This window comes from Canis aureus, chromosome 29 (genome assembly GCF_053574225.1).
Source record: "Canis aureus isolate CA01 chromosome 29, VMU_Caureus_v.1.0, whole genome shotgun sequence".
NCBI lineage: Eukaryota > Metazoa > Chordata > Mammalia > Carnivora > Canidae > Canis > Canis aureus.
In genome coordinates this window covers 1,624,679-1,649,939 of record NC_135639.1, presented here as the reverse complement: position 1 = coordinate 1,649,939, position 25,261 = coordinate 1,624,679, and the positions used below count along the sequence as shown (strand labels likewise).

Below are 25,261 nucleotides of genomic sequence, written 5' to 3'. Positions count from 1 at the left end.
CCATAAGAACAAAACATTGAGTGTGGAGGAAATGGCTACATATTGGTAAAATTCACCATAAAAACAGAATACCTCAAAATATGAATGAATTTCATGAAATAGTGTCAAAATTTATAGAAGCAATAAAATTGGAGAACTCCACCACCACAGCACAAGATTTAAACATATATTTCTCAAATATTTTCAGAAGGAAAAAATATAATTAAACAATGTAATTATCAAGCCTATTCAAATGCTCAGGTATAGAACCTTGCATCCAACATTAACAGATGCACATTCTGATCACTCATGACAAATGGAACATTTATGAAAACTAAAATTATATTAGGCCAAAAAGCAAATCTCAACAAGTTCCAAAAGAATTGTTGTTGTATAGGCCACATATCTGAACACAACTTTTTAAAATTATAAATGAATAAAAAAAGAAAATTATAAAATTTGTAAATAAAATCAATTAAACAGAAATAACCTAAAAATCCATGAGACATAAAATTACAAAAATGCAAAATCTATAGAACTGAATGACAAAAAATGCATTTACAAATTTATGGAAAGCAGTGAAAATGAAACATAGAGAGAAAGGTATAGCTTTAAATCTTTTATTAGGAAAAAAGACAAAAAAATTAATGTGCAAATATATAACTTAAGAATTTAAGAAGAGAAAAAATCTGAATGAATCCAAAGAAAATGGAAGAAAGTAAGGTAATATCAGAAACAAATAAGGATGAAAATATCTATAGAAAATATTTTTAAAGGGCAAAGTTGTTTCTTGAGGCTCTAACAAAATGGACAAATCTCTAGCAAGTTTTTTGAATAAAGAGGTGTGAATAGTAATATTATACATTTAAAAAGATGTAACTATTAGCATAGTATATTAAAACAATAAATATCATAAGCAATTGTATACCAAAAACAATTAGAAAATTTTAATGCATGTATGAATTCTAGGAAAAATATAAATAACATGTTGATCCTTGCAGGAATAAGAAGTAGAAAGCATGAACAGTCATATGACAAATAAATACATTAAATCGGGGGTTTAGCATCCTTCCGAAGACAAAAAAGTAGGACCTTATATTTTTAACAGGTAAGTCCTACGATTTGTTTAAGGAGTATCCCATTCTAATGTAAAACCTTTCCAAGGTTTATGCTATGAACCCAATATCACTTCTGCAGTAAAACCAGGTGGGCAGCGCAACAGAAAAGAAACGGCAACGAAGGAGCGTGGATCAACCAACCCTAAGCAAAGGACTGGCAGTCATGCAGCGCCCTATCTAAAAACGGCAATTCGTAACAAAGAACTCAGTTTATCCAAGGAACGCAAGTGATTTCACATTATTAATCTTTGTAATCGCATATACCACGATGACAAATTAAAAGGAGAAAAATGTGATTATCTTAATAGGAAAAGAAAAAAATTTGAAAAAATTTTGCTTCTAAATCATGATAACAAGCAATAACCACCAGCAAAGGAGAAACAGCAGGAACTTCCCTGAGCTCCATAATGGGTAATTAATAAAAGCTGCAACACACATCGATGTTAATGGAAAGGATTAAAAGCCTCCCTTCAAAACGGGGATGGCATAGAGTCCCCTACCATCATTACTACGTTGGTTATTGCACTCGAGTCCCCGACAGCAAAGGCAAAACTAAAATTTTGTAAAGTAGAAGTAAAAAGCAAAAGAATGGAAAGGAAGAAACAAATCCTTTTCCTGATCATCAACACTTGTGTGGCTCTCACAAAGCGGTCTCGTGTCTTCTGAAGCAAGAGGAAGACTGTGACAGCTGGGCTTGGGAGGTCTTTAGGAAGTCTGGGGACGTGTGAAGAGGCGATGCTAAATGCCTAAAAGACACACATACCCAGGGAAACTGCGGAAATAATTTCCTCTGGTGCATTTCTGTTAAGCAAACTCTGATTCGTCAGTCGGATTTTGAAAAAAAAAAAGTTTTTAAAGGTAACATTTATGGAGAAATATATACTAAAATATTAAGTCAGAGCAGAATGCAAAATGATAGCTACGATATCGTGTCACGTCGGGTGTTGCAACAACATAGCAGCGTTGCTCGGAAACCTGTTCTGGACCCTTTTGGTAGTTTCCAAATTTTGCATGCCTAACAAAGATGGATAATTCTTCAATTGGGAAAAGTGAAATGTGTTAAAATGAAAGGCAATCCACTTTTGCATATAAATCACACATGCTTATTACCTTTTAAGTATCCTAGATGTAGGGTAAAATTGGTGCCTTAACTATTTTTATAAGATAATAGACATAGAAAGGTCATATTTGAATTCAAGTTGTTTGCAGAATGGGCATCAGGTAACTTTCTTTGAAATGCTGTCTTAACACCTTATTGACCAGCTTTTCTATAAAATATCCTGACAAATAGATCTTTAAGGTCTCCACCAATACATGTGGTTATTATTATTATTATTATTATTGGTTATTATTATTGCACTGCCCTGTCCCACACAGGGGACAGTAGCCATATGAGGCCATCAAGCACTGGCTGGTCTGCATTGACGTGTGCTGTGTGTAAAATATACACCGATTTCAAAGACAATACATAAAAAAGAAGATAAATATCTCATTAATATTTTATACTGATTGCATCTGGAAATGACAATGTTCTGGGTATGTTGGATTAAATAAAATTAAATATTAAAATTAATTTCACCTGTTTCATTATACTTTTAAAAATATGAGTATTGGAAAATTTAAGATCCTACAAATGGTTCACAAAGAAGAAAGAAGAGTGCTTTAGAATGGGTACCAGCATCTGGAAAGTTCCCCTGAGAAGAAAGTAGGGAATAATTCTGTCTAATGTAGGTTTTGAGGTCCACACTGATCATGGAATTCTGACATTTCCCTCGTTATTTTCTGAATAGGCCCTGCACTAAAACAGTAATTCAGGATCAAGTTTGTAACCGACCACTCTCGTCTCTGAACAAACCGTCTCCTTGCTTTATGGGATGTCACCCATAAAAAGGACGAAAAGATCACAGGATGCAAACCCCCCCAGTTCTGTAAAAAGACATGAGTTGCGTTGGTTAGTGTCGTCCAAGTGCTGCCTCATCCCATCATCCAGAAACAGGTACTACTAGCATTCCAGGCCTCGTCCCCCCAGCGGGGTGCGTGCCAGTGAGGGTGTGCATGTGCGAGCACATCACCCGGTCTGTACACTTTGCAACCTGCTTTTCACACGTGCTGAAACAAAACAAGACCGTGTCCTTTTGTCTAAACAATCTTCCAAATATGACGTTATTATTAACACTTGAAGACTATTTTTTTTTAATACTGACATATCCTAATGCACTTAACCAACTATCGAGTCATGGATACTTGAGATTTTATTTCCTTTTTTGGTATCATAAATAATGAGGCACTGAATCACCATACACACATACTTGTTCTTCCTTCAAGAGGTGGAATCACTGGGTGAAATTATATTAACTTTTTTAAAAGATCTGAAAGTCAAACTGCATGACCCATTACACACTACATTTAATAGCATTAGGAATGAGCGCGCACCCTACTGCACCACTGCAAACACCAAGTGGCGCCAAGGCTTTTGAAAGTCTGTGCTAATTTAATAGGAATATTATATTGGGCGGCTTCGATTTGCATTCCTTGAATTACTTATGAGTAAACCACATGCTGCATAATGATCATTTATAATTATTCTGTGAGTCGTCTGTTTATGTCTATTTGTGTGTGTGACGGTATTAGAAGATTGTCCCATATAGCAGTTCTTTCAGCACTCACTGCATTCATCTATATGTAGATTAGTACATCGGCACCACATGTTTAAAAATTGAGGCAACTCATCTTTAAAAAAAAAAAAACTGCTTCTGTACACATCTTTAAAAAAAAAAAGAACTGCTTCTGTACACATCTTTAAAAAAAAACTGGGGCAACTTTAGAATAAGAAGTTAAATCCATCTTATGGATTTTTTTAAAAGTATAGATTGGCCCATCTCATGTGTGTATCCCCCGATCAACGCTTTAAAATGATTTCCTCACATTTCAAAAAAGTAATATAGTCAGCATTGCATCACCTCCATAAACGAAGGTGAGGAGACTTGGTATCCTCACCATGCTCCGTTCTCCTAGCCAAACCCAGAGTGGGTCTCTCCTGTTGGAAAATGCCATTTTCAGCAGATTCTTAGTTTCGTTTGTCCAGATTCACGCACAGGTGAAGGACCCACCTGCCTGCGGCGATGGTGTGTGCAGGCTCTCTCTGCATCTTCCGCGTGTGAAGAGGTGCAATGCCTACACCGCTGGGAACACGAGGGAAACAGATTATCTTTTCTAGGTCGAAATTTTACCAATCCGTTTTCCTGAGCTGCTTTTCCAATTCTGAGAACTTTTAAGCTGAATATCGCGAATTTTCAAGATATAAAGGTACGTGAACTTCAAGTAGAATTTCATATCTGTGTTTCGTTTCTTATTGCATTGGCTGGAACTTCCAGATCACAGTCACGTAAAACATACGTGGTGACTGATTTTCGTGGGAATGACAGTGATGTTTGCTGGGTGCTGTGGTCGTTTTTTAGATAAATATTATGTACCATGTGGAGGGTTTTCCACTTCAGTTTCGAGTTTTCTCATTTTTTTTTAAACGGCTGTTGAATTTTATCAAGTGATACATCTTCCTAAAATCCAATTAAAGAATACTTATGTCTTATTAAACCTACTGACCTGCTGTTGTTGTCAATCCCTTTCTTACTGTTATACAATTTCTGCCACCGTGAAATGTACCCACTCCACTTGCTCCTGGCGTATTATTGCTACCATACTGTTATATTTTTGAATATACTTTTAGGATTTTCACGGCCGCTTTTACAACAGAGATCTGTCCAAGTAATTTACACCCTTCTCTTTTTTTTCCCCCTTTTTTGAGAAACAAGCAAATGGGTAGCTGACTTTATAATCTACATCGGCATATTGCCATTTTCTATGTTCTGAAACAAGCTCTGTGTCAGGAGGAGTCTCTTTGGAATTTGGGAGGCCTGACAGGTGACCCCCATGCAGTGCAGCCAGGCTGCAGAGGGACGGCTGAGGGGGAGGTCTGTAAGCTCGCAGCCGTCCCCGGGGCCGGGACACTGTGGGCTGTAACCGGGCTGCTCCACCTCGATCCAACTTGATTAGCTCATTATGTCCCAGAAAACAGTTCATCTAATCATAAAAAAAAAAAAATATTGATATTGAACATCAATGTTTTCACCTAGTATGTTAATTTTTTTTCTGACCATGAGTGGGGCGTACTTTTTTTAAATCAATGTATTTGCTTTTTTTTTTTTTTTAATTTTTATTTATTTATGATAGTCACACAGAGAGAAAGAGAGAGAGGCAGAGACACAGGCAGAGGGAGAAGCAGGCTCCACGCACTAGGAGCCCGATGTGGGATTCGATCCCGGGTCTCCAGAATCGCGCCCTGGGCCAAAGGCAGGCGCCAAACCGCTGCGCCACCCAGGGATCCCATGCTTTTAAAATTGTGAATGTCTGTCTTCATTTTTATCATTTCACTTATTTTTCTCTAACTCCCGAAGGCGTTGATTTGACAGCGAGTTTCTGCTGTGCCTGTAGTAACACCATCATCATTTTGGGGTTTAGGTTCACTGGGTGGTACCACTGGCCGCACCCTACCGCTTCTAATTCGCACACATCCTGTTTGGTTATTTTATAAAAGGTTTATTTTTTGCAGCATTGATTTCTGCCTCCTTCCTTTATCTTTCGGGAGTCTTTTAACTTCACGGTGGCTGGGGCCTCTTTACAGCTCACCTGCAATTGTCCGATTTGCTGCGCTGGGGCAGGCAGGTGGGATCTGCACAATCCCTCCGTGATTCCTTGAATATGCTCCTGGTGTGACTGTTTACTCATCTTTCTGCAGTTTTTATTATGAAAACTTCCAATAGTGATATAATAATGAACAGTGTGGCGAGGCCCACCTCCCCAGCACCCCTTCCGGGCGCCGGCTCCCGGCTGGGCTTGCGTCCTGCTCACGCTCCTGCAGCCTGGCCGCCCGCAGTGAGGTAGGCCTCTCCCAACGACAAGGGGTCCTTGTAAAAGCATAAGCACAGGACTCTTCAAATTAACCGAGTTAACAGCAATTCCTTAGGATTATTAAATACCGAGTCAGCGTCCAGAAGTCTCCAGTTGTCTCACAATGTTTCTTGTTGGGTTTCAGGATCACACGAAGTTAACATGGTTCCTTCCTCAACAGAAAACAATGGGGCGCGTTCAGATCCGCCTGACATCTAGTGGAATTCACCTTTTTCGGAGTCCAGCTCTCTGAATCTCCGCAGCTGCCGTCAAGTAACCACGCCCACAGTCAGGTAACTGTCCCCGACCCCACAATGTGCCCTCTGCCCTTCTGAAGTCGATGCCCTCCTCCACCCCCAGCCCCCGGAAACCACTCATCTGGTTTGGGTCTGGAGTTTTGCTTTCCCTCGATTGTCGTGAAAAGGGAATCACATATGGCACAAATGCTTGATTCTGGACTCTCAGCACCGTTTTCAGGACTCGGTCACGTGGCTGCAGGCAGCAGAGGTCCATTCCTTGCTCCTCCTGTCATCGCCCATTGTTTGGACAATGCCCCAGTTTGTTGATCCATTCAACAGTTAATGGACATGGGGACTGTCCTCGAGTTTCCTGCTCACCAAGAAAGCCAGTACACGCATTTGTGAATAGGTTTCTGCGCGGACGTGCCTCTTTGTTTCTCTTGGGTGGACACAGAGCAACGAGATCACGGGGTATAGGGCATGGGCGTGTCTACAAGAAACTGCCAAACTGATTTCCAAAGGGACCCTATCCTGTTGCATTCCCACCGGCAAGTTAGGAAAGTTTCAGCTGCTCCACATCTTCACGGGTACATGGCGCTGCAGTGTGTGGGGGTGAAGTTACAGCTATTCTAATATGAAAGGGGAGGCCTCATTAGGGATTTAATTTGCATTTTCCTAATGGTAGAGAGCATTGAGCATATTTGCATGTGCTCAAGTGCCATCCACATATCTTTGTTGATGATGCGTCTGACCACATATTTTGCCCATTTTCTTATTATTAACCTATGAAAGTTCTTTGTATATTCTGGATACCAACTCTTTATCAGATTTAAGTTTTGTGAATATTTTCTCCCAGTATGTGACTCTTTTTTTCATTTTATTAAAAGTCCTTTCGGCGCCTGGGTGACTCAGCGGTTGAGCATCTGCTCTCGGCTCAGGGGTGATCCCAGGGTTCGAGGATCGAGTCCCGTGCTGGGCTCCCTGCATGGAGCCTGTTTCTCCCTCTGCCTGTGTCTCTGCCTCTCCCTGTGTCTCTCATGAATAAATAAATAAAATCTTTTTTTAAAAAAAAGTCCTTTCAAAGAACAACATTTAATTTTGATGAAGTACAAGGTATCAATACATTTTCTTTTATGGTTTAGGCTTTTGGTGTCATATGTAAGAAATCTTTGCCTAATTCTAGGTTAGAACATTTTCTTTTATGTTTTCTTTCAGAAGTTCTGGGGCTTTTATTTTATAATCAGGTCTATAATTTATTTTCACTTAATTTTTGTATCTGATACAAGGTATTGGTTAGGGTCTATTTGCTTCTTTTAAAAATGAGTTGTTCCTAAACCATTTATTGGAAGGTTATTAAAATGCCTTTGCACCTTTGTCAAAAGCAAATTAACAATACGTGCGTGTCTATTTCTAGAAGGCCTATTACTATGTTCTATTGATCTTTGCTCCTATGGATTTGGCAATTATATAACACCTCCATTCTTGTAGCTTTATCATAAGCATCCAAATCAGTTATGTATGATTCCTCCACATTTTTTTTCCAAAACTACTATAACTATTCTACTTTCTCCAGCTTTCCAGAAACCTTCAGCTTGTCAGTTTCAATAAACTGTGATTTTGTTTAGGATAACACAGTATCATAGATCGATTTGGAGAGAACTGATATCTTAACATCATGGAGTCTTCCAGCCCATTAATACAAAATATCCCTCCATTGATTAATGTCCTTGATTTCTCCAATCAATGTTTTGTAGTTTTCAGGACATATGTTTTGTTGGGCTAACCTGTAAATATTTCACAGTTTGGGTGCTTTAATAATACTGCGATTTTTTTTCTTAATTTTCAATGTTCATCACCATTAATACAGGAACACAACTGAATTTTCACATTGACCTTGTGTCCTACAACTTGCTAACCTCATTTACAAGAGCTAGTAGCTTCCAGTAGACTCTGGGATGGTCCATATGGCATTTTGTCTGGATACTGTCTGCATTTTGTATGCTTTCCATTTTTTTTTTCTTTTTGCTTTATTGCATTGGTTAGAACTTCTAGTAAAATTTTGCATAGAATGGGGAGAGCACAACCCTTGCCTTGTTCACCATCTTAGAGAAAATACATCAGGCATTCACTACTAAATACTACATTAGCTTTGACTCTTTAAAAGATGTCCTTCCTTAGTTTGAGGACACTCCCTTTAATTCCTAGTTGATTTCAGGGCACCCAGGGGGTGTCAGTTGGTGAAGTGTCTGCCTTTGGCTCAGTCCTGGGATGGAGCCCACATCCTGCTCCCTGCTCCCTGCTCAGCAAGGAGCCTCCTTCTCCCTCTCTCAGCCCCTCCCCCTGCTTGTGCTTGCACTCTCTCTCTCAAATGAATGAATTAAACATCTAAAATAAGTAGTTCATAGTTGACTTAGAATTTCGTTTGTTGTTATTTTTAAAAATCTGAATAGAAAAAAAATCTGAATAGATGTTGAGTTTGACAAATATATTTTCTGCATCTTTTGAAATGATCATATTGCTTTTCTTCTTTTTCCTTTTGATTAAGTAAATAACATTGATTTGCAAGTGTTGAACCAGCATTGATTACATAGAAAAAGCCCTGCTTGGTCATGATGTGTTATTAGTTTTATATATTGTTAATATCATGTTACGGATATTTGCATCTCTGTTTATGAAGCATATTGGTCTGTAATTGTCTCTCTTTGCACTATTTTGTTCCCAAATCAGAGGAATGAGGACCTCAGAAATAAATAAATAAATAAATAAATAAATAAATAAATAAATATTGGGCAATGTTGTTCCTGCTTTTATTCTCAAACAGGTTTACTTAAATTTGGTATCATTTCTTCCTTCAATATTTGGCAGAAGTCCACTGAAGCTGTCTGGGTCTGGAGTGTTCTCTGATGGATGGACTGAAATTATGAATTTAATATTTTTAATATACAGAGTGCTAATCACGTTTTCTACTTGAGCAAGCAAAAGTAGCTGTGACTCACAACGAATTTGTCTCTTTTATCCAAGCTGTTGAGTTTAGTTTATTGTTGTGAAGTAATTTATAATATTTTTCTCTTTCATTTTTAAGATCCATAGTTTTCTTATTCCTGATGTCAATAAGGTGTTATCCCTCTTTTCTTTTTTATTGTTTCTTTTTTTTTTTAAATAGGATCCATGCCCAACATGAGGTTTGAACTCACAACCCTGAGATCAAGACCTGAGCTGAGATCAACAGTCAAACCCTGAACTGACTGAGCCACCCACCCAAGCGCCTCTCCTGTTTTTTTATACTCTAAACCCAGGGTTTTTTCAGCTGTACTGACCAGGAGAGAGAGAGAGAGAGAGAGAGAGAGAGAGAGAGAGAGAGAGAGAGAGAGAGAAAGAAAGAAAGAAAGAAAGAAAGAAAGAAAGAAAGAAAGAAAGAAAGAAAGAAGAAAGAAAGAGGGAGGGAGGGAGGGAAGGAGGAAGGAAGGAAGGAAGGAAGGAAGGAAGGAAGGAAGGAAGGAAGGAAGGAAGGAAGGAAGGAAGGAAGGAAGGAATTTGTTACATTGATTTTCTTTATATTTTTGTTTCCAGTTTCTTTGGTTTCTGCTCTTGTCAATACTCTTCCCTTCCTTCTGCTACTTTCCAGTGACTTAGCTCTCTCTCTCTAGTTTTTAAACTGAAAGATGAGATCATTGATTTCAGACTTTTCTTTTTATTTTCTCATTTCTCTTTTTTTGATGAGAATATCTAAGATCTGGCCTCTCAGCAACTTTAAAGCATCTATGCAGCATTGTTGACTCTAATCACCAACCTGTGCATCAGATCACCAGAAGGTATTCATTTTCTAACTGCAACTTTGTACACTTTGACCAACATCTGCCCAACCTCCCCTCCTCAACCCTGGTGACCAATTTACTCTGTTTCTATGAGTTCAGCTTTTTTAGATTCCACTCGGAAGTGAGATCATACAGTATTTGTTTTTCTCCATCTGACTTTTCTCACTTAACATGATGCCCTCAAGGTCCATGATGTTGTCAAAAATGACAGAATTTCTTTCTTTCTCATGGCTGAGTAATATTCCGTTGAGTATATACACCACAGCTTCTTTATCCATTAATCCCTGGGGTGAAAAGACACTTAGATTGTCTCCATATCTTGGCTATTGTGAATGATTCTGCAATAATATGGGAGTGCAGGTATCTTCTCAAGATCCTGATTTCAACTCATTTGAATATACACCCAGAAGTGGGATTGCTGGATTTAGGGTAGTTTTATCTCTAATTTTAGGTTTTCCCTCAGTGGCTGTACCAATTGACATCCCCACCAACAATGCAAAAGTATTTCCTTTTCTCCACACCCTCACCAATACTCATTTCTTGTCTTTCTGATAGTAGCTATTCTGATAAGTATCAGGTGATAGCTCACTATGGTTTTGATTTGCATTTTCCTAACACCAACTGATGTTGAGCTTCTTTTTATGTGCTATTGGTCATCTGCATGTCTTCCCTGGGGAAAAAAAATGTCTATTTAATTCCTCTGCACGTTTTTTTAACTGGATTGTTGGTTGTTGCTGTTGTTGTTACTGGGTTTTAGGAATTCTTTGTATATCTTGGATATTAGCCCTTAACAGATATATGGTGTGCAAATATTTTCTCACATTCCTTAGGTTGCATTTTCATTTTCTCAATCGTTTCTTTTGCTGTGCAGAATCCTTTAAGTTAGAGGTAGTCTCACTTTTTTTTATTTTTGCTTTTGTTGCTTGTGCTTTTGGTGTCATATCCAAAAGCCTGTTGACAAGACTAACATCAAGGAGATTTTTCTTTGTTTTCTTTGAGGGGTCTTTCTCTTTAAGTCTCATGCCTAAGCCTTTAATTTTTGTGAGTGTTATAAGATAGGAGTATAACTTTATCTTTTTCATTGAAGTATACTTGATATACATTAGAATAGCTCAGCTGTATGACATAGTAATTCAACATTTATATATTATGAAATTTCATTTTCTTGCGTGTGTTTATCCAATTTTACCAGGCCTATTTATTGAAGAGACAATTGTTTCCTCACTGAATATACTTGGCTCCCTTGTCAAATATTAGTTTACCATGTCTGCAGCAGTTCATTTCTAGGCTTTCTAGTCTGTTCTATTGGTCTATGTGCCTATTTTTATGCCAGTACTGTACTGTTTTGATTACTGTAGCTTTGTGTTATAATTTGAAGCCAGGACACCTGATGTGTCTGGCTTTGTTCTTTTTTATTCTCAGGATTGCCTTGGCTATTCAGGGTCTTGTGTGGTTCCATAAATATTTTAGGATTTTTTTCTATTTTGGTGAAAAATGCCACTGGAATTTTGATAGGGATGGCATTGATTCTATATATGGCTTTGGGTAGTATGGACATTTTAACAATATTAATTATTCTGATCCATGAACAGAGACAAGTGGGTTTTTTTTCCATTTGTTTGTGTCTTCTTCAATTTCTTCTGTCAAAGTCCTGTGGTTTCCATAGCACAGATCTTTCACTTCTATGGTTAAATTTATTTCTAAGCATTTGATGGGTTTTGATGCTATTGTGAAAAGGATTGTTTTCTTTATTTCTTTTTTCAGATACTTTAATGAAATAGAAAACAGAAATTGTGAAATACAAGAGCAATTGACTTCCGTATGTCGATTTTGTATCCTACAACTTTTCTGAATTTATTGATTAGTTCCAACAGATTTTTGGCTCAGTCTTTAGGATTTTCTATATATAAAATCATTTCATCTGCAAATAAAGACAATTTTATCCCCTTATTTCTGATCTGGATGCTTTTTATTTCTTTTCTTCTTTTGCTTTATTTATTTTTTATTTCTCTTTCTTTTCTTTCTGTTTCTTTCTTTCTTTCTTTCTTTCTTTCTTTCTTTCTTTCTTTCTGCCTGATTGTTCTAGTTAGAACTTCCAGTACTATGTTGAATAAGAATGGTGAGAGTGGGCACCTTTGTCTTGTTCCTGATCCTAGGGGAAAAGTTTTCAGCCTTTCACCATTGAGTATGATATGAGTTAGGAGTTTGTCACATAAGCCTTTATTATGTTGAGGTATGTTCCTTCCATACACGGTTTGTTAAGGGTTTTTGTCATGAAAGGATGTTGTATTTTGTCAAATGCTTTTCCTTCATCTATTAAGAGGATGATATGATTTATACCTTTCAGTCTGTTGATGTGATACATCACATTTATTGACTTGTGGATATTAAACCATCCTTGCATGGCGGGAATGAATCCCACTTGATCATGATATACACTCCCTTTAATGTGTTGGATTCAATTTGCTAATAGTTTGTCAAGAATTTGTTTTTTAATACAGGCATTTTTAATGATATACATTTCTATCTAAACACTGTTTTAGCTACGTTTCACAAGAATTTTTAAAATCGACTTTCATTTGCATTCAATTCTAAATATTTTTAAATTTCCTTTGTCACTTCCACTCTCGGCAATATGTTACTTGACAGTTTTAATTTCCAGATATTTGAAAATTCTCTGGACTATTTTTTCTGTTAGTGATTCCTAGATTAATTATAGTGTGGCAAGAAAACAAATTATATACATGTTATTAGTTAAATTCTGTTGACTTGTTTTCTGTCCAAGAATATGATGTATTTTGTTAAATCTTCCATATGCTCACAAGAAATATATATGCTATTGTTGTTAGGTAGAGTGTTCTATAAGTGTCAATTTAATCAAGCTGGTAGATAGTATTGTGTAAGTCCTCTCAATTTTTTACTGATATTTTGTTTTCTTGCTCTGTGAAATCCTGAAAGATAAGTACCAGTGTCTCCAACTGCTATTGTGTCTATTTCTTTGTTCAATTCAATCTGTCCTTGTTTCATGCATATTGAAGTTCTCTCACTAGATATAGATACATTTAGAATTATTATGCCCTCTTGGTATGCTTTTAAGCATGTTTTGGTAGTTATGTTAAGTTCCTTTTTATCTCTCATAATATTTCATGCTCTGAATTCCAATCTACCTAGTATTAATACCAGCACTCTCACCTTCTTCTGATTTGTATGTCCATGCTGTATATTTTCTATATTATTACTTTTATCTACTCTATATCTTTATTTTTTAAATGAGTTTCTTGTGGACATCATATATTTGAGGATGAACATCTATCTGCCTTTTAATTTGGGAGCTTATACATTTGTGCTTTACCATCCTGTAGTTATCAATTTTTTATTTGTTCCATCTATACTTTGATCCTTGTCTTTCCTTTCCTGCCTGCTTTTGTGTTATTTGTTATGATTCTGACTTTATCTACACTATTGTTTTATTAGCTACAACTTTTTAAATAATTTTTAAGTGTTCACTCTATGCTTTATGATATGTATTTACTTTATCAGAGTTTGCCTTCAAATAATATTATAACACTTAATATATGGTGTAATAGCCTTACAGTTCTATACTTCCATTTATTCTCTTCCAACCTTTGTGGTTGTTGACACACATTTTGATTTTACATATGTGATATACATACATTATTTCACTACTGCTTTTTCTTTATAGAGTTGTCTTTTGGAGAAATTAAAAAGAAGGAAAAATATTTTTTACTTTACAGTATTTTATCTCTAGAACTCTCTATTTCTTTTTGCACAGGTTAGTGTCTCCCTGTTATTATATTATTTCTGCTTGGTAAGCTTCTTTATAATTTCTTGACCTACAGGCTTACTGACAATGAATTCTTTTCAGTTTCTGTTTGGAAAAAAAATATTTATTTCACTTTGTTTTTGAGAGTTGTTTTTGTTTGGTATAAAGGGCCTGAATGAGAGATTTTTTACTTCAGTTTTTTAAAAATGTTATTTTGTGCCTTGTGGCTTATATAGGTTCTGACAATAAAACTCCTAGAATTTTTTTTTAAACTCCTAGAATTTTAAGCTGTGTTTCTATCTATGTAATGTGTTTTTTTTCTTTAGATGTCTTCAAGATTTGCTTGTAATCTTTTTTTTTTTTTGCTTGTAATCTTTGAATCGGAAGTTTGAATATGATTTGTCTAGTTTTCAGTGTTGAAGTTTGTAGAGTCTCCCAGAGCCATATTTTTGATAAGTTTCATAATTTTTTTGATCACCTTTAGTCATTATATCTTCAAATAATGTTTTCTCTCCTTCTCCTCAAACTTCAATTATATGTATATTAAACCATTTGTTATAACGTCATAGCTCTGGGAAAGTTTGCCCTATTTTTTCATCTGTTTTCTCTTCATGTTACAATTTTAGCAATTTCTCATGACCTATCTTTAAGTTCACTCATTCTTTCCTTGGATATATCACATCTACTCGTGAATCAATCAAAGTAATTCTTCATTTCTCATACCATGCTTTTTTCCTAGTATTTTAGATTGATTCTTTCTTATATTTTCCATGTCTTTAAGGAACTTCTCTACCTATTCATGCAGTTTGCCCTCTTTTTCCATTAATGAAGATCTCACTCATAGTAATTCACAGTCCCTGTCTGATAGCTCCAACATCTGTGTCATCTGAGGATCTGGTTCTGTTGCTTGCTTTATCTCTTGATATGGTTTATCATCTCTTGCTTTGTGTGTCTTGTAACTTTTTAATTGATTGCCACACATCATGAATAGAACATTAGAGATTGAGGTGAACAGGATTTACTCCTAGAAAATGAGCACCCACTTTCTTCTGTGAAGCTGCTAGTGAATGAGGTGAGTCAGTATATTTGGGTGTTGACCTGGATTTGGTTCTGTTGCTGCAGTAGCCTTCAACGCCCCAGAGGCTTCAAAATCCTTTAACAATGCCTTTTGTTTAGGGTAAATTCTGGGGTATCTTACAGACTTTCTTGATATTTGTGCTTCCTTCTCTCAATTTTTAGCCATCCTCATATTCCTGCACCACAGAAAGGGGTCATTTTCCATGTCTTCCCAGCAGCACTGGAAAATCATTGTTACTCTCACTCATCTGTGCTAGGCTGGTTAGTGGGCAGCAGCCCTGGTCCAGTCTCAGACCTGGGTGACCTTGTTATCTGGGCTTCAAGTATGAAAGTTTCTTAATGTTTCTGCTTCTTGTAACAAAGTTGAGGGATTTTTAAAGAGTCTGTACTCATGTTTTTCACTTCTCTTCTCCCCAGTTATATCACACATTTCGAGGCTATTTATTCAGATTATAATTATTATTGTAATTCCTTCTCCATCAAGAGCATTGCTTAGAATTTTTCACTCATTCTTATAATGAATTAACAAGTATTCTATATGACTGACATGTTGATAATTACAGATATTTTGAAACCTGACTAATATCATTCTCAGTTCTTGTTTAATTTCTCAGTTCGTAGAGGAAATTAAAGAGAGGCTATAAATGTTTATGACATAAACTTTTCCCAAATTTCCCATAGTCTATAAAAAGGATTCTAAAGTGTCATGATTTTCCTAAAGTGGTAGTGCTGTCATGATTTGGAAATTAGAGGAAATGTAAGATCAGGTCTGCTTTTTAAAATCTAACTGGTGATTGCTTGAGAAAAGAGGATCAGCACATTCCAAATTATCATATAAAATAAAGGTAAACACAAATGGCACAGCAAAAGAATAAAAATAGATTAAAACAAAGGAATTACAGTGAACACACTGATGGTTACCAGAGGGGAGGTGGATGAGGGGATGGGTTAACAGGTGATGGGGATGAAGGAGTGCACTTGTCCTTATGAGCACCAGGTGATGTTTGGAAGTGTTGAATCACTATATTGTACACCTGAAAATAGTGTAACACTGTACATTAACTAACAAAAATTAAAATAAAAACTTAAAAAAGAACAAAAACAAAAGAATTACAAAATATCATTTAAAACAAGATATAATAATATATAAGAAATACAAAAATAGGAAAGCAGATATAAATATGCTTAACTACATCTTTAAAAGGCAAAGGCAGAGACCCTGCCTTTAAATAGTTAATCTGAGCTTAAAACAAAAGACAAAGCAAAGCTGACACGAAAGATAACGCAGGGATGTGGAATAGCTGTAAAAGTGGAATAGAAGGAACACGAACTTTAGACAAAGTAGAATTTGAGGTGAAAACGTTGGTGTGACAAAGTTGATCTGTTGCTTATTTGAGAAATCTTGTCCTTGCTTATGCGTGTGTATAACTTCCCTGTTGGACATAGGTTTCTTCAATCACAAACTTTTGTCCTCACAATTGTCTAAAGCTTACCCCATCAACTAATCACATCTGGTGCCGAGGAATGATGTGCTGTGTCCCCACCTGTGTTAAGCAGTGCCTCTCCCACTCGTAAAACTTATCAGGAAATAGGAAGCAAGGTACAAGGCTCTACCACATTTAATGCTTCTGCTGTACTTTGTCTTCCATGGAGGTCGAATAAAAATAGATGCGTTGTTTGCTTTCTATTTTACATATCACCTCCTCTCATTGTTCTCATCTCTCCCTGTCCCAGATACCCATGCCTGAGACTTTTCCTGTGCTGTCTTCCCTCATTACATTCAGAATCAGCTCTTCTCCTTAATGATTTTAATTGCCAATGTCAAAAGTTCCCTTATATTCTTTTCTCATTTCTTCCAACTATCTTTCCACGTGACTTTGCAACTTGGCCCCCTCCCTTTTGATCTTATCTTTTGCTGCTTTCCTACAAAACTCTTTTATTCCCTATTAAGGTAAACCAAAAGTTGATTTATCCAACATATTTACAAGCTCCTGTGCAAGAACCTGTTCCTAGGTTTGTTTCTCCTCCACATCTTTTGAGTAAATGAATCTTTTATGAAGCAGTGTATTTTCAGGCTCCGCACGTCATCCTCCATTGGTTATCCTTCTCACTCTCACTGGTCATCTTTGAATGAGGTGGGTTTGTTTTTTCGTGTTTTTTGTTTGTTTGTTTGTTTGTTTTGTTTTGTTTCCCCAACAAGATGTTGGTAGAATCAGGTTCTTAGATCTTAAGTGGAAGGGCAATGTTATCAGACAACTTTTAGACAAATCTCATGTTCCACCAAACTATTATTTCATGCATCTTTACTGGACAGAGGCTGAATTAATTATCTTCTCCTCTCATTGCTTGATACTCTGAATCTAAGTAATTTTATTTCTGAGCAGATAGAGGGACTCTGAAGTTCTCATTTTTACAAGTACAGTACAGAGACTCCTTAGTAAGCATGATTTCCATGCTAGCCCTGCCTCCTCTTCGGCTTGCTATTATCCTCATGACTTAAGATGAAATGCAACTCCTTTTCCTCCTGGGAAAAAGATGGGCTCCTAGCACCCTGTGGGAGAAGGGGGACTTTGGCAGAGGAGCTAAAGCAAAGAGGCTGACCTAAGTGTGGATGAGCTCCTCAAGAAGAGAGAGCATCTATGCTGGTGGCACGCTGCCTCTCCTCCCCACCAGGCTTGCCTTGAATCAGTTTCCAAGGTCTGGGAATGAGTGAGTCCTGGCTTATTTCTCAATTCAACCCATTCATACTGTAATTAGGGATAATTCCTTAAAAAGCCACTAAATTATTCATTAAAGACTTAAGTTTCTAGTACAGCTGTAACTTTGCATATTTTTAAATGCTTGGATTTACTTTGCAATGAGAAAATGCTCTGTGTTCTCTGTGTCTGCTCTGCTTCACTTTCCTGAAGGAACCATGGATCCTGAGCCAAGGAATGATGGAAAATTCTACAAAGCTCAGTAAAGAGCCTGGGGCTTAGCCACAGCATGGTTCCAGTGGAGAAATGGGGCTCATATTGCAGAGCCAGGGCCACTCATTGCCCCATCCCTGACCCTCCTCATCTGCTTCTGAGGTGTGGCCACACATAACTACACCTAATGACCAGACACAACACTTCTCACATGTCTGTGTCTTGGGATGTTCTAACTCCTTTCATTTGGAATTCCATTCCCCTCTTCCTGCCCTGTTAAAGTTCCTCTAAGTCTTGGAGATGTGTTTCGGGTGGCATCACTCCCCCCCAGGTGAGGCCCTTCTTGATGATTCCCCTCCTAAGAATCTCCTTAAAGGTCTGCACAGAGCAGTCAGGATCCATGTTGTGTGATTTTATCTGGTGACTTGCCTGTCCCCCACTGGAGCTTGACCTCCTTCACGGAGCCTTGCGTGGCCCTGGGCCCTGCACCATGCCTGTGGGCTGCGGGGCAGGGAGGGGGGGTGCCCAAAGACAGCTGTCCAGCGAATGAAGGCAAGAATCTGATATTAAACATTAGCTTCCATGCTTAAAAGTGGCCAATGAGCTTTTTTCAGATCTACACATGATGGCAAATCATGACTATTATTGTCAACATAAGTGAGTCTAGTATAGATCAAAACAAAGTCCCTTATAATATTTATTAGACTTCAGATGACTGATTCAGCTTTACAGGTGTGCTAATATTACATGAGACCCTGTTGCTGCAGTCAATTAACCAACAATATATCAGGCAGGGGTGGTGCAATACTAACATGAGTCTCAGAGGTCACCCACACCAGCATCTCTACCTGTTTTGGCCTCTAATTCAGTTCAACAAACAACATGCTTATTCAAACAAAACTGCTTTCTAGTGTATATTGGAGCTCATGGTGTATATTGACATTGCACTGTGTACGACACAACACTGCATACAAAACATTACTTCGAAAATGATTATTACACAAAATTGCTATCTATCCAAGAAAGGAAAATGAGCTTTGCTCACTAGATCTATTTAAAATGGGGATTTGACTCATTCTTCTGGTTCCTTTGGAGTTCTGATACTGTTTCTTTGATTAATTGAAAACAGATCAGTAAAATATATCTATGATATGAGGCCATTTACTTATGAATATAACAATTTATAACAAGACTGATCAACTTAGAATATCAACCAGATAACATATTTATACAGGATACATTAATATAAGATATGCAATATGTTTTACATTTAAAATGTATAACTAGATAATAAAAAGTAAATATAATATTTAAATTTATTGATCTACAATAGGCTATAAAATTTAATAGCAATTTTAATAATTAATTTTTTTGAGAAAGAGAGAGAAAAAGTGCACATGTGAGTGGGGTGGGGGTGGAAGAGGGGCAGAGAGAGAGAGAGAATCTCAGGCAGGCTTCATGCCCAGCAGGGAGCCTGACACGGGGCTCAATCTCATGACCCTGAGCCAAAAACAAGAGTTGGATGCTCAAGCAACTGAGCCACCTAGGCACCCCTTAATAATCACTTTTAACAATATTCTGAAAATTGACATGTAAAATGATTCAATGCATTTTTATTTTCTTGTTAACTATGGTGAATCTGCAATGATGCATCTTATTTTTTCGCTGATCCAGAGCTGACCTTGCCTCCCACAGTTACTAGCTCCCCTCCCTGATTCTCTGTTAAATAGTTGGTAACATATACACAAAGCCCCTAAATATGTTCTTTGGACAGAGGATATCTAATACATGCTTTTCAGAATAGTAATTCCTAAAATTTTGAAATTTATCAAAAAAAATTTTTTTCACATTTCAAAAATTCCCATCTCAAAACACACATATTTAACTGTTACTAAATTACCTCTGGGGTGGGGGTGGGGAGACCCATTTCATCCCAAAAGATAAATAAAAGTGTGTTATATTCTTACGGATTATGAGTCCAAAAAAAAAAGTAAAAACCCCAGGGAACAATAAAAGCAGAGATTTGACAGATGATAGCCCAGGTCAGAATGATTGTCCTGTTATCAACCATGATAATAAGAATTATTATTGTATTTTGTCCTTTAAAATAGATCAGTCAAAAGTCAGAGGTAGAATGAACATAAATACGCTTCGTATAAAGTATGAGATCAATAAACGATATCTGTACGACAGAAAAGCTGTAACTTGCCATAAGCTTCTTCAACTAGATATTTAGCACATTCATAGTACAGGTTTCCTAGGAAGAGGAGTAGGAGTCATGAAAAATGTCTCTGTGATGCTCAAGGATGGTATGCATGCCAGCTAAAGTCATGGAATCCTCATATAATACATGTGATCTGATCATCCTTTATGGTCCTTAAATTAAATAGGAAACAGGATCACCTCAGTGTAAAATGTTTATAAATGTATGTACGATATGCATTCAGATTTAATAACTCAGTAATGCACAATTACAAGCGCAGAAGACAAGTATCAGTCAAGAATCATTAAAGCCTGTGAAAAACACAAATAGTTGTTCTTCCTGACTTCTTAGTAAACAAGATCTATAGCACATTAGAATACGTAAGGTAGGCAGGGAGAGAAGAAAATGAATGTATCTCCTAAACCAGCACTGCATTATCCACAGGAACATGTCCTTATTACTTAATTTTAGAGACACACATTGAGAAAAGCTTGGTAGGTAGGAAATTACAGGAAGATAATGTAATTCTGAAGTCATAAAATATTCCATAATGGAAGGCGTTGCTAGATAATCTTGGCATGGACAATGCTTGCTTTTATAAAATGATCTATGTTAAGGTGATTTTAAAAATCAATTTAAAAATTCATAAGATGATTTTATTCTCCTGTTGCTATATAGGTTTATTATACAATCTTTCATCCAGAGATTATTTCATGGGAGTCTGTTCCAGGACAAATGCTCTTTCAGGCCACTAGACTCCAAAGATAGAACAGAATCCATCTTCCTAACAGTGTATTTTTACAGGCCCTTCCCAATATCACCCCCCAACACGCAGGCAAAATTCACAAACACCTTACACGTGCCCCTGTCCTGCAGACCAGGGGGCTTTGCAATGTGCACCTCACCCTACACAAGTAACATACGTAATGAATTGCCTGACCAATTAGTGCTCCTGTGAAAAGCTACCAGCAGGAGATTTGGTCCAATTCTAAAAACTGAGCACCAAAAAATAGGAGTCTGTCAAAACCCCCTCAGCCATACCTTCATCTTAAAAACAAGATGAATGAGTCTTGAACTCATGGTCTAAAAACACAATGAATGAGCTACTCAACTCCCAATTTCTTTATAGAAAGGAATCATGCTCATGAAAAACATTATTAGTTGAAATAATTACTTCGTTAAAGTGACAAATACAGTTTTCATACCCAAAACTAACTTACAACTAAAGCAGAAACAGAATACATGTATATACTTGGGGCACCAACCTGGTATTGGCTGAGGTGCTAACACCACGGTGGGAAGAGGCCGGGAGGCAGGAGCTGGTCTGGACAGAGACAGTGCGACTTGATTTGCCAACAAATGGGGCTTTTCGTGCCCATGGAACAACCTTGATTCCTCAGGATAGATCCACGAGGAGTCCAGAGCAAAGGAATTATTAAAGAAGATCTGTCCAAAAATAAAGCAAGCATTACATTTAAGACAAGACACATGATAAAAACTAAACGCTGCTATAAAATATTTCTTTTCTTACATGGATCAAATATTGGAGATCCTCTAAGTAGGGAACTCTATAAAAGCATCATTCTAGAACCCCTAAAGACCCTTGGAGCTCTGACACCAATCACCTTCTAGATAAAGTCTCCCGGGCAGATCTTCAACCATTGACTTGGCTAATTCAGCCTAACAGTCAGCTTACAGATTCAACAATCACCCCAGTGAGGTAAATAGTGTGTTATAGAACAAGTCACCATATTATTTGTCTTTAGCTTTCAAGTAAACCCAGTGTGGCCATTAAATTTGAATTCAAAAATTAAGATAAATCATAAGAAAGATGAACACTTAAGGTAATTAGAGCAAAAGAAACCACTCATAAAATCTATATTTCAATTATATAATGTTTAAGACTAGACTTTGATCAATGGTTACAGATCTAAAAACTGAAAAAAAAAATCTTAAAGTAGATCCTGATTCGGAAGTAGAATTTGTATATTGTTCCATGGAATCTAAATTTTTCAGTTAAAACAAAATGACCCCTCCCCCACACACACACATACACCTCTGCTGGTGTTTTTTTAACAGACTGATCTTATTCTGAAAAGCTTTATGTCTAGCCCTAGATATTACAACTAGAAAACACACAGTGTTTTCTGCCGTTGTGGAAATACCCAACAAATTAATAATTAAAGGTCAACTTATCTAGTGAAACTACTCGCATTTTACCTTACAATTAGGAATCCTTTTGTCTATCCAACTTTTCCCAATAGGAGGTGGAAGAGCAGATGGGCAGACATGTGGGAAGATGGGCACCAACTCCACAGTGGACGAGGGGGACAGTCCTATGGCTGGAGAATGGCCACCGCACAGCCACTGAAACCCAAGAAAAGATAAGGGAGTGCTCATTAGCCTACACAGATCAACTACTTTGTACCACAAGATGTTGGGGTAGCGGCTTCCAAAGAAGAATTTTTAAATGTATGTATTCGATTAGGAGAGAGAGAAAATCCTCCTTTCCACAGTGAAGAAAAATCATAAATATTCACAAATCTTAAAAACGTATAAAAGTTTTCATATCTGAATCACCACAAAGCTTCAACAACATTGCATTCTTCCATACTGAGAAAGAATTTCTAAGCACAAAGCCATGAGAAAATGGTAAGAAATGGGTTTCTCCCCTGAGATAATGAGAAACCACAGTGGAAAGATGAAATGCTGGGTATTCCTTTTATAATTCTTGAATTCTTTTCACAAGCTAGTAGGGAGGTATATCTTAGGATGACCCTTTCAATACAACATTTTGTATTAATTATACTTATTTAAGAACCAACACATCTAATACCTTAAAAATAAAATTAGCTCAGGGGTTAGGATTCAAAGTTTCCCGAGGTTCACAAATGCAAATACATTGCAAGGCAAAGAAAATGTGAGTGAGCTTATCACACAACCGAAGACTCCAATGCACAGAATAAAATAGCAAACATTGAAAGGGGGCAGACCATTTAGGAGACAGTCTCCCTAATTTGAATAACTGAGTCTTCATCAGTAGAGAACAAATAAGATCATTGTTCAATGGTACGGAACACTTTGATATCTATTTGTTTTAGAATCATAAAAGCATCTTTGATTTTCCTGTTAATGTGAAAATATTCTTCTGGTTCCCAATATTGTCATTAAACAGAAAATACGTAGCCCCAAAATATTTAAGAGATAAGTTTTTTTGGATTTTTCTTTTTAAATTTACACACACACACACACACACACACACACACAAATGCAGTGTTCTATACAGAAAAAAAAAAAAATTGTAGTTCCTTGACGTTATATACCTCTAGTGGTAGCACTCTGAAATAACAACCCTTTCAAAACATGGAAAAAGCTACCAACGTTTATTCAATAAAACCCAATATGAACTGCATCACACATCAAAATGTGATATCTAGTACCGCATACGCGATGTATCATTAAGTCTAAAGACCAATTTAGGAGGAGTTTAATAACATCTTTCAGAAAAGCTCACAAGACAATATCGGGATTAAATTAATTAAACGATGTATTCTAACACACCGCTCATTTGAATATGCTAATGAGGACAGTCTTTGGAAATAAAATACGTGTTCTTCCCCGATTTAAATGCATCTGCATAGTTAGATAGCAAACAATGGGTCTTGCCAAAACCAGCCTGCCTTGCTCCGTTGCACCATTAATCAAAGGTACAGTCACTTTCTCTTCCTCATTCCACGTTTTAAAACCCAAAACTCTTCTAGCGTGCAATACGGCATTTGCTAATTTGGTGGACTCAGGCCGACCTAGGCTGGGAGGGGGAAACGGCGGCAAGATTTCTCAATATTAGAGGCAGGATTTCCCTGCCGGCTTCCATCGGTTTGAATCCTCTTGAAGCATGGTCCTGAGTCTATTTTCCAAAAAAAAAAAATAAAAAAAAAAAAGAAAGCAAGAAAGCAAAAAAGCCCAGATCAGAATCAGAAATAGCTATTGATTCCCAGCTTGCTTTTCAAGTCTGGCAGAGACTGTAAAAGTATTAACTTCGCTGCTGGGAAGTCGGCAGCATCTCCGGGCGCCCGCGGCCGCCGCTTCAGCACCGCGCTCTGGACAGCGCCCCGGCCCCGCGGACCCAGGGGCGGCCCCGCGCGGGCACCTGGCGGGCACCTGGCGGGCACCTGGCGGGCACCTGGCGGGCACCTGGCGCGGGAGCCGCCGGCGGCCAGGGCGGGACGTCGCTGCCCCAACTTTGTTGCCGAGGCGCGGCTGCCGGCTCGGGGAGCCCAGGACCTCCGCGGGGAGGGCGCGCGAGGGCGGCGCCCCGGGCGCGGCGGGGGCGGCGGGGGCGGCGGGGGCGGCGGGGGCCGCGGGGGCCGGGGACGCGTTACCTGCGCGTGCAGCACCGGGAGGTGGTGCGCGGCGGCGGCGGCGGCGGCGTGGTCTGGCGCGGAGGGCAGCGGCGGCAGCGGCAGCAGCGGCAGCAGGGGCTCGGCCGGGGCTCGCCAGCCGGGCAGCCCGGGGAGCAGCGGGCCGGCGGGGGGCTGCGCCGCGGCGAGCAGCACGGGCGGGGGCGCGACCCCGGCGCCCAGGCGGAGCAGCCCGGCCGAGCCGGGGACCATCCAAAGCCAGGGCGGCGGCGGCGGCGGCGGGTCGGCGCTCATCGGCCAGAGCGGAGGCTGCCGCCGCCGGGGCTGCTGCTGCAGCTGCCGCCGCCGCCGCTGGAGCCTGGCGCCCCCCAGCATCCTGCATCCCCGCGCGCGGCGGGGGCGGCGGGGCGGCGGGGCGGGCGCCCGAGGTGCGGGCCGGCGGCGGCGCGGGCTCCGGAGCCAACTCACTTGGCTCCGCGGCGCGGCCGCTCGCTCCGCCCCTGCCCCGCGCGGGAGCCCCTCCCCCTCCCCTCCCCTCCCCTCCCCGCCTCCGCCCCTCCGAGCGCGCCCGCCCCCCGCCCGGCCCGGCCCGCGCCCGCCGCCCGCGCCCCCCACCCCGCGGGGCTGGGAGCCTGCGGATCGCGCCGACCCCGCGGACGGTGCGCACCGGGCGGACGCGCGCTCGGCGGGACCCGGGAGCCGCCTGCAAGCGCGGCGGCGAGGGGGGCCGCGGGGCGGCGCGGAGCCGGGCACGTCCCCGCCGGGCGGGGCTGGGGGCGCCCAGGGCCGCGCCGCAGCAGGGCCAAGCCCCGGGGCCCCCGAGGTGCGG

At 39.2% G+C, this 25,261-nt stretch overlaps 1 protein-coding gene across 1 annotated transcript in view; it reads right to left on the bottom strand.

The window, feature by feature from the left end:
- The window catches only part of TCERG1L (transcription elongation regulator 1 like), a 186,542-nt gene extending 161,735 nt beyond the window's left edge, over window positions 1–24,807 (bottom strand). Inside the window, exons 1-3 of the mRNA XM_077877177.1 lie at window positions 24,454–24,807; window positions 22,292–22,438; window positions 21,337–21,517 (exon numbers count right to left, since the gene is read on the bottom strand). Coding sequence (XP_077733303.1) covers window positions 21,337–21,517; window positions 22,292–22,438; window positions 24,454–24,807 — 682 coding nt within the window. The remainder of the gene's footprint in view (window positions 1–21,336; window positions 21,518–22,291; window positions 22,439–24,453) is intronic.
- Window positions 24,808–25,261: the final 454 nt, after the last annotated feature.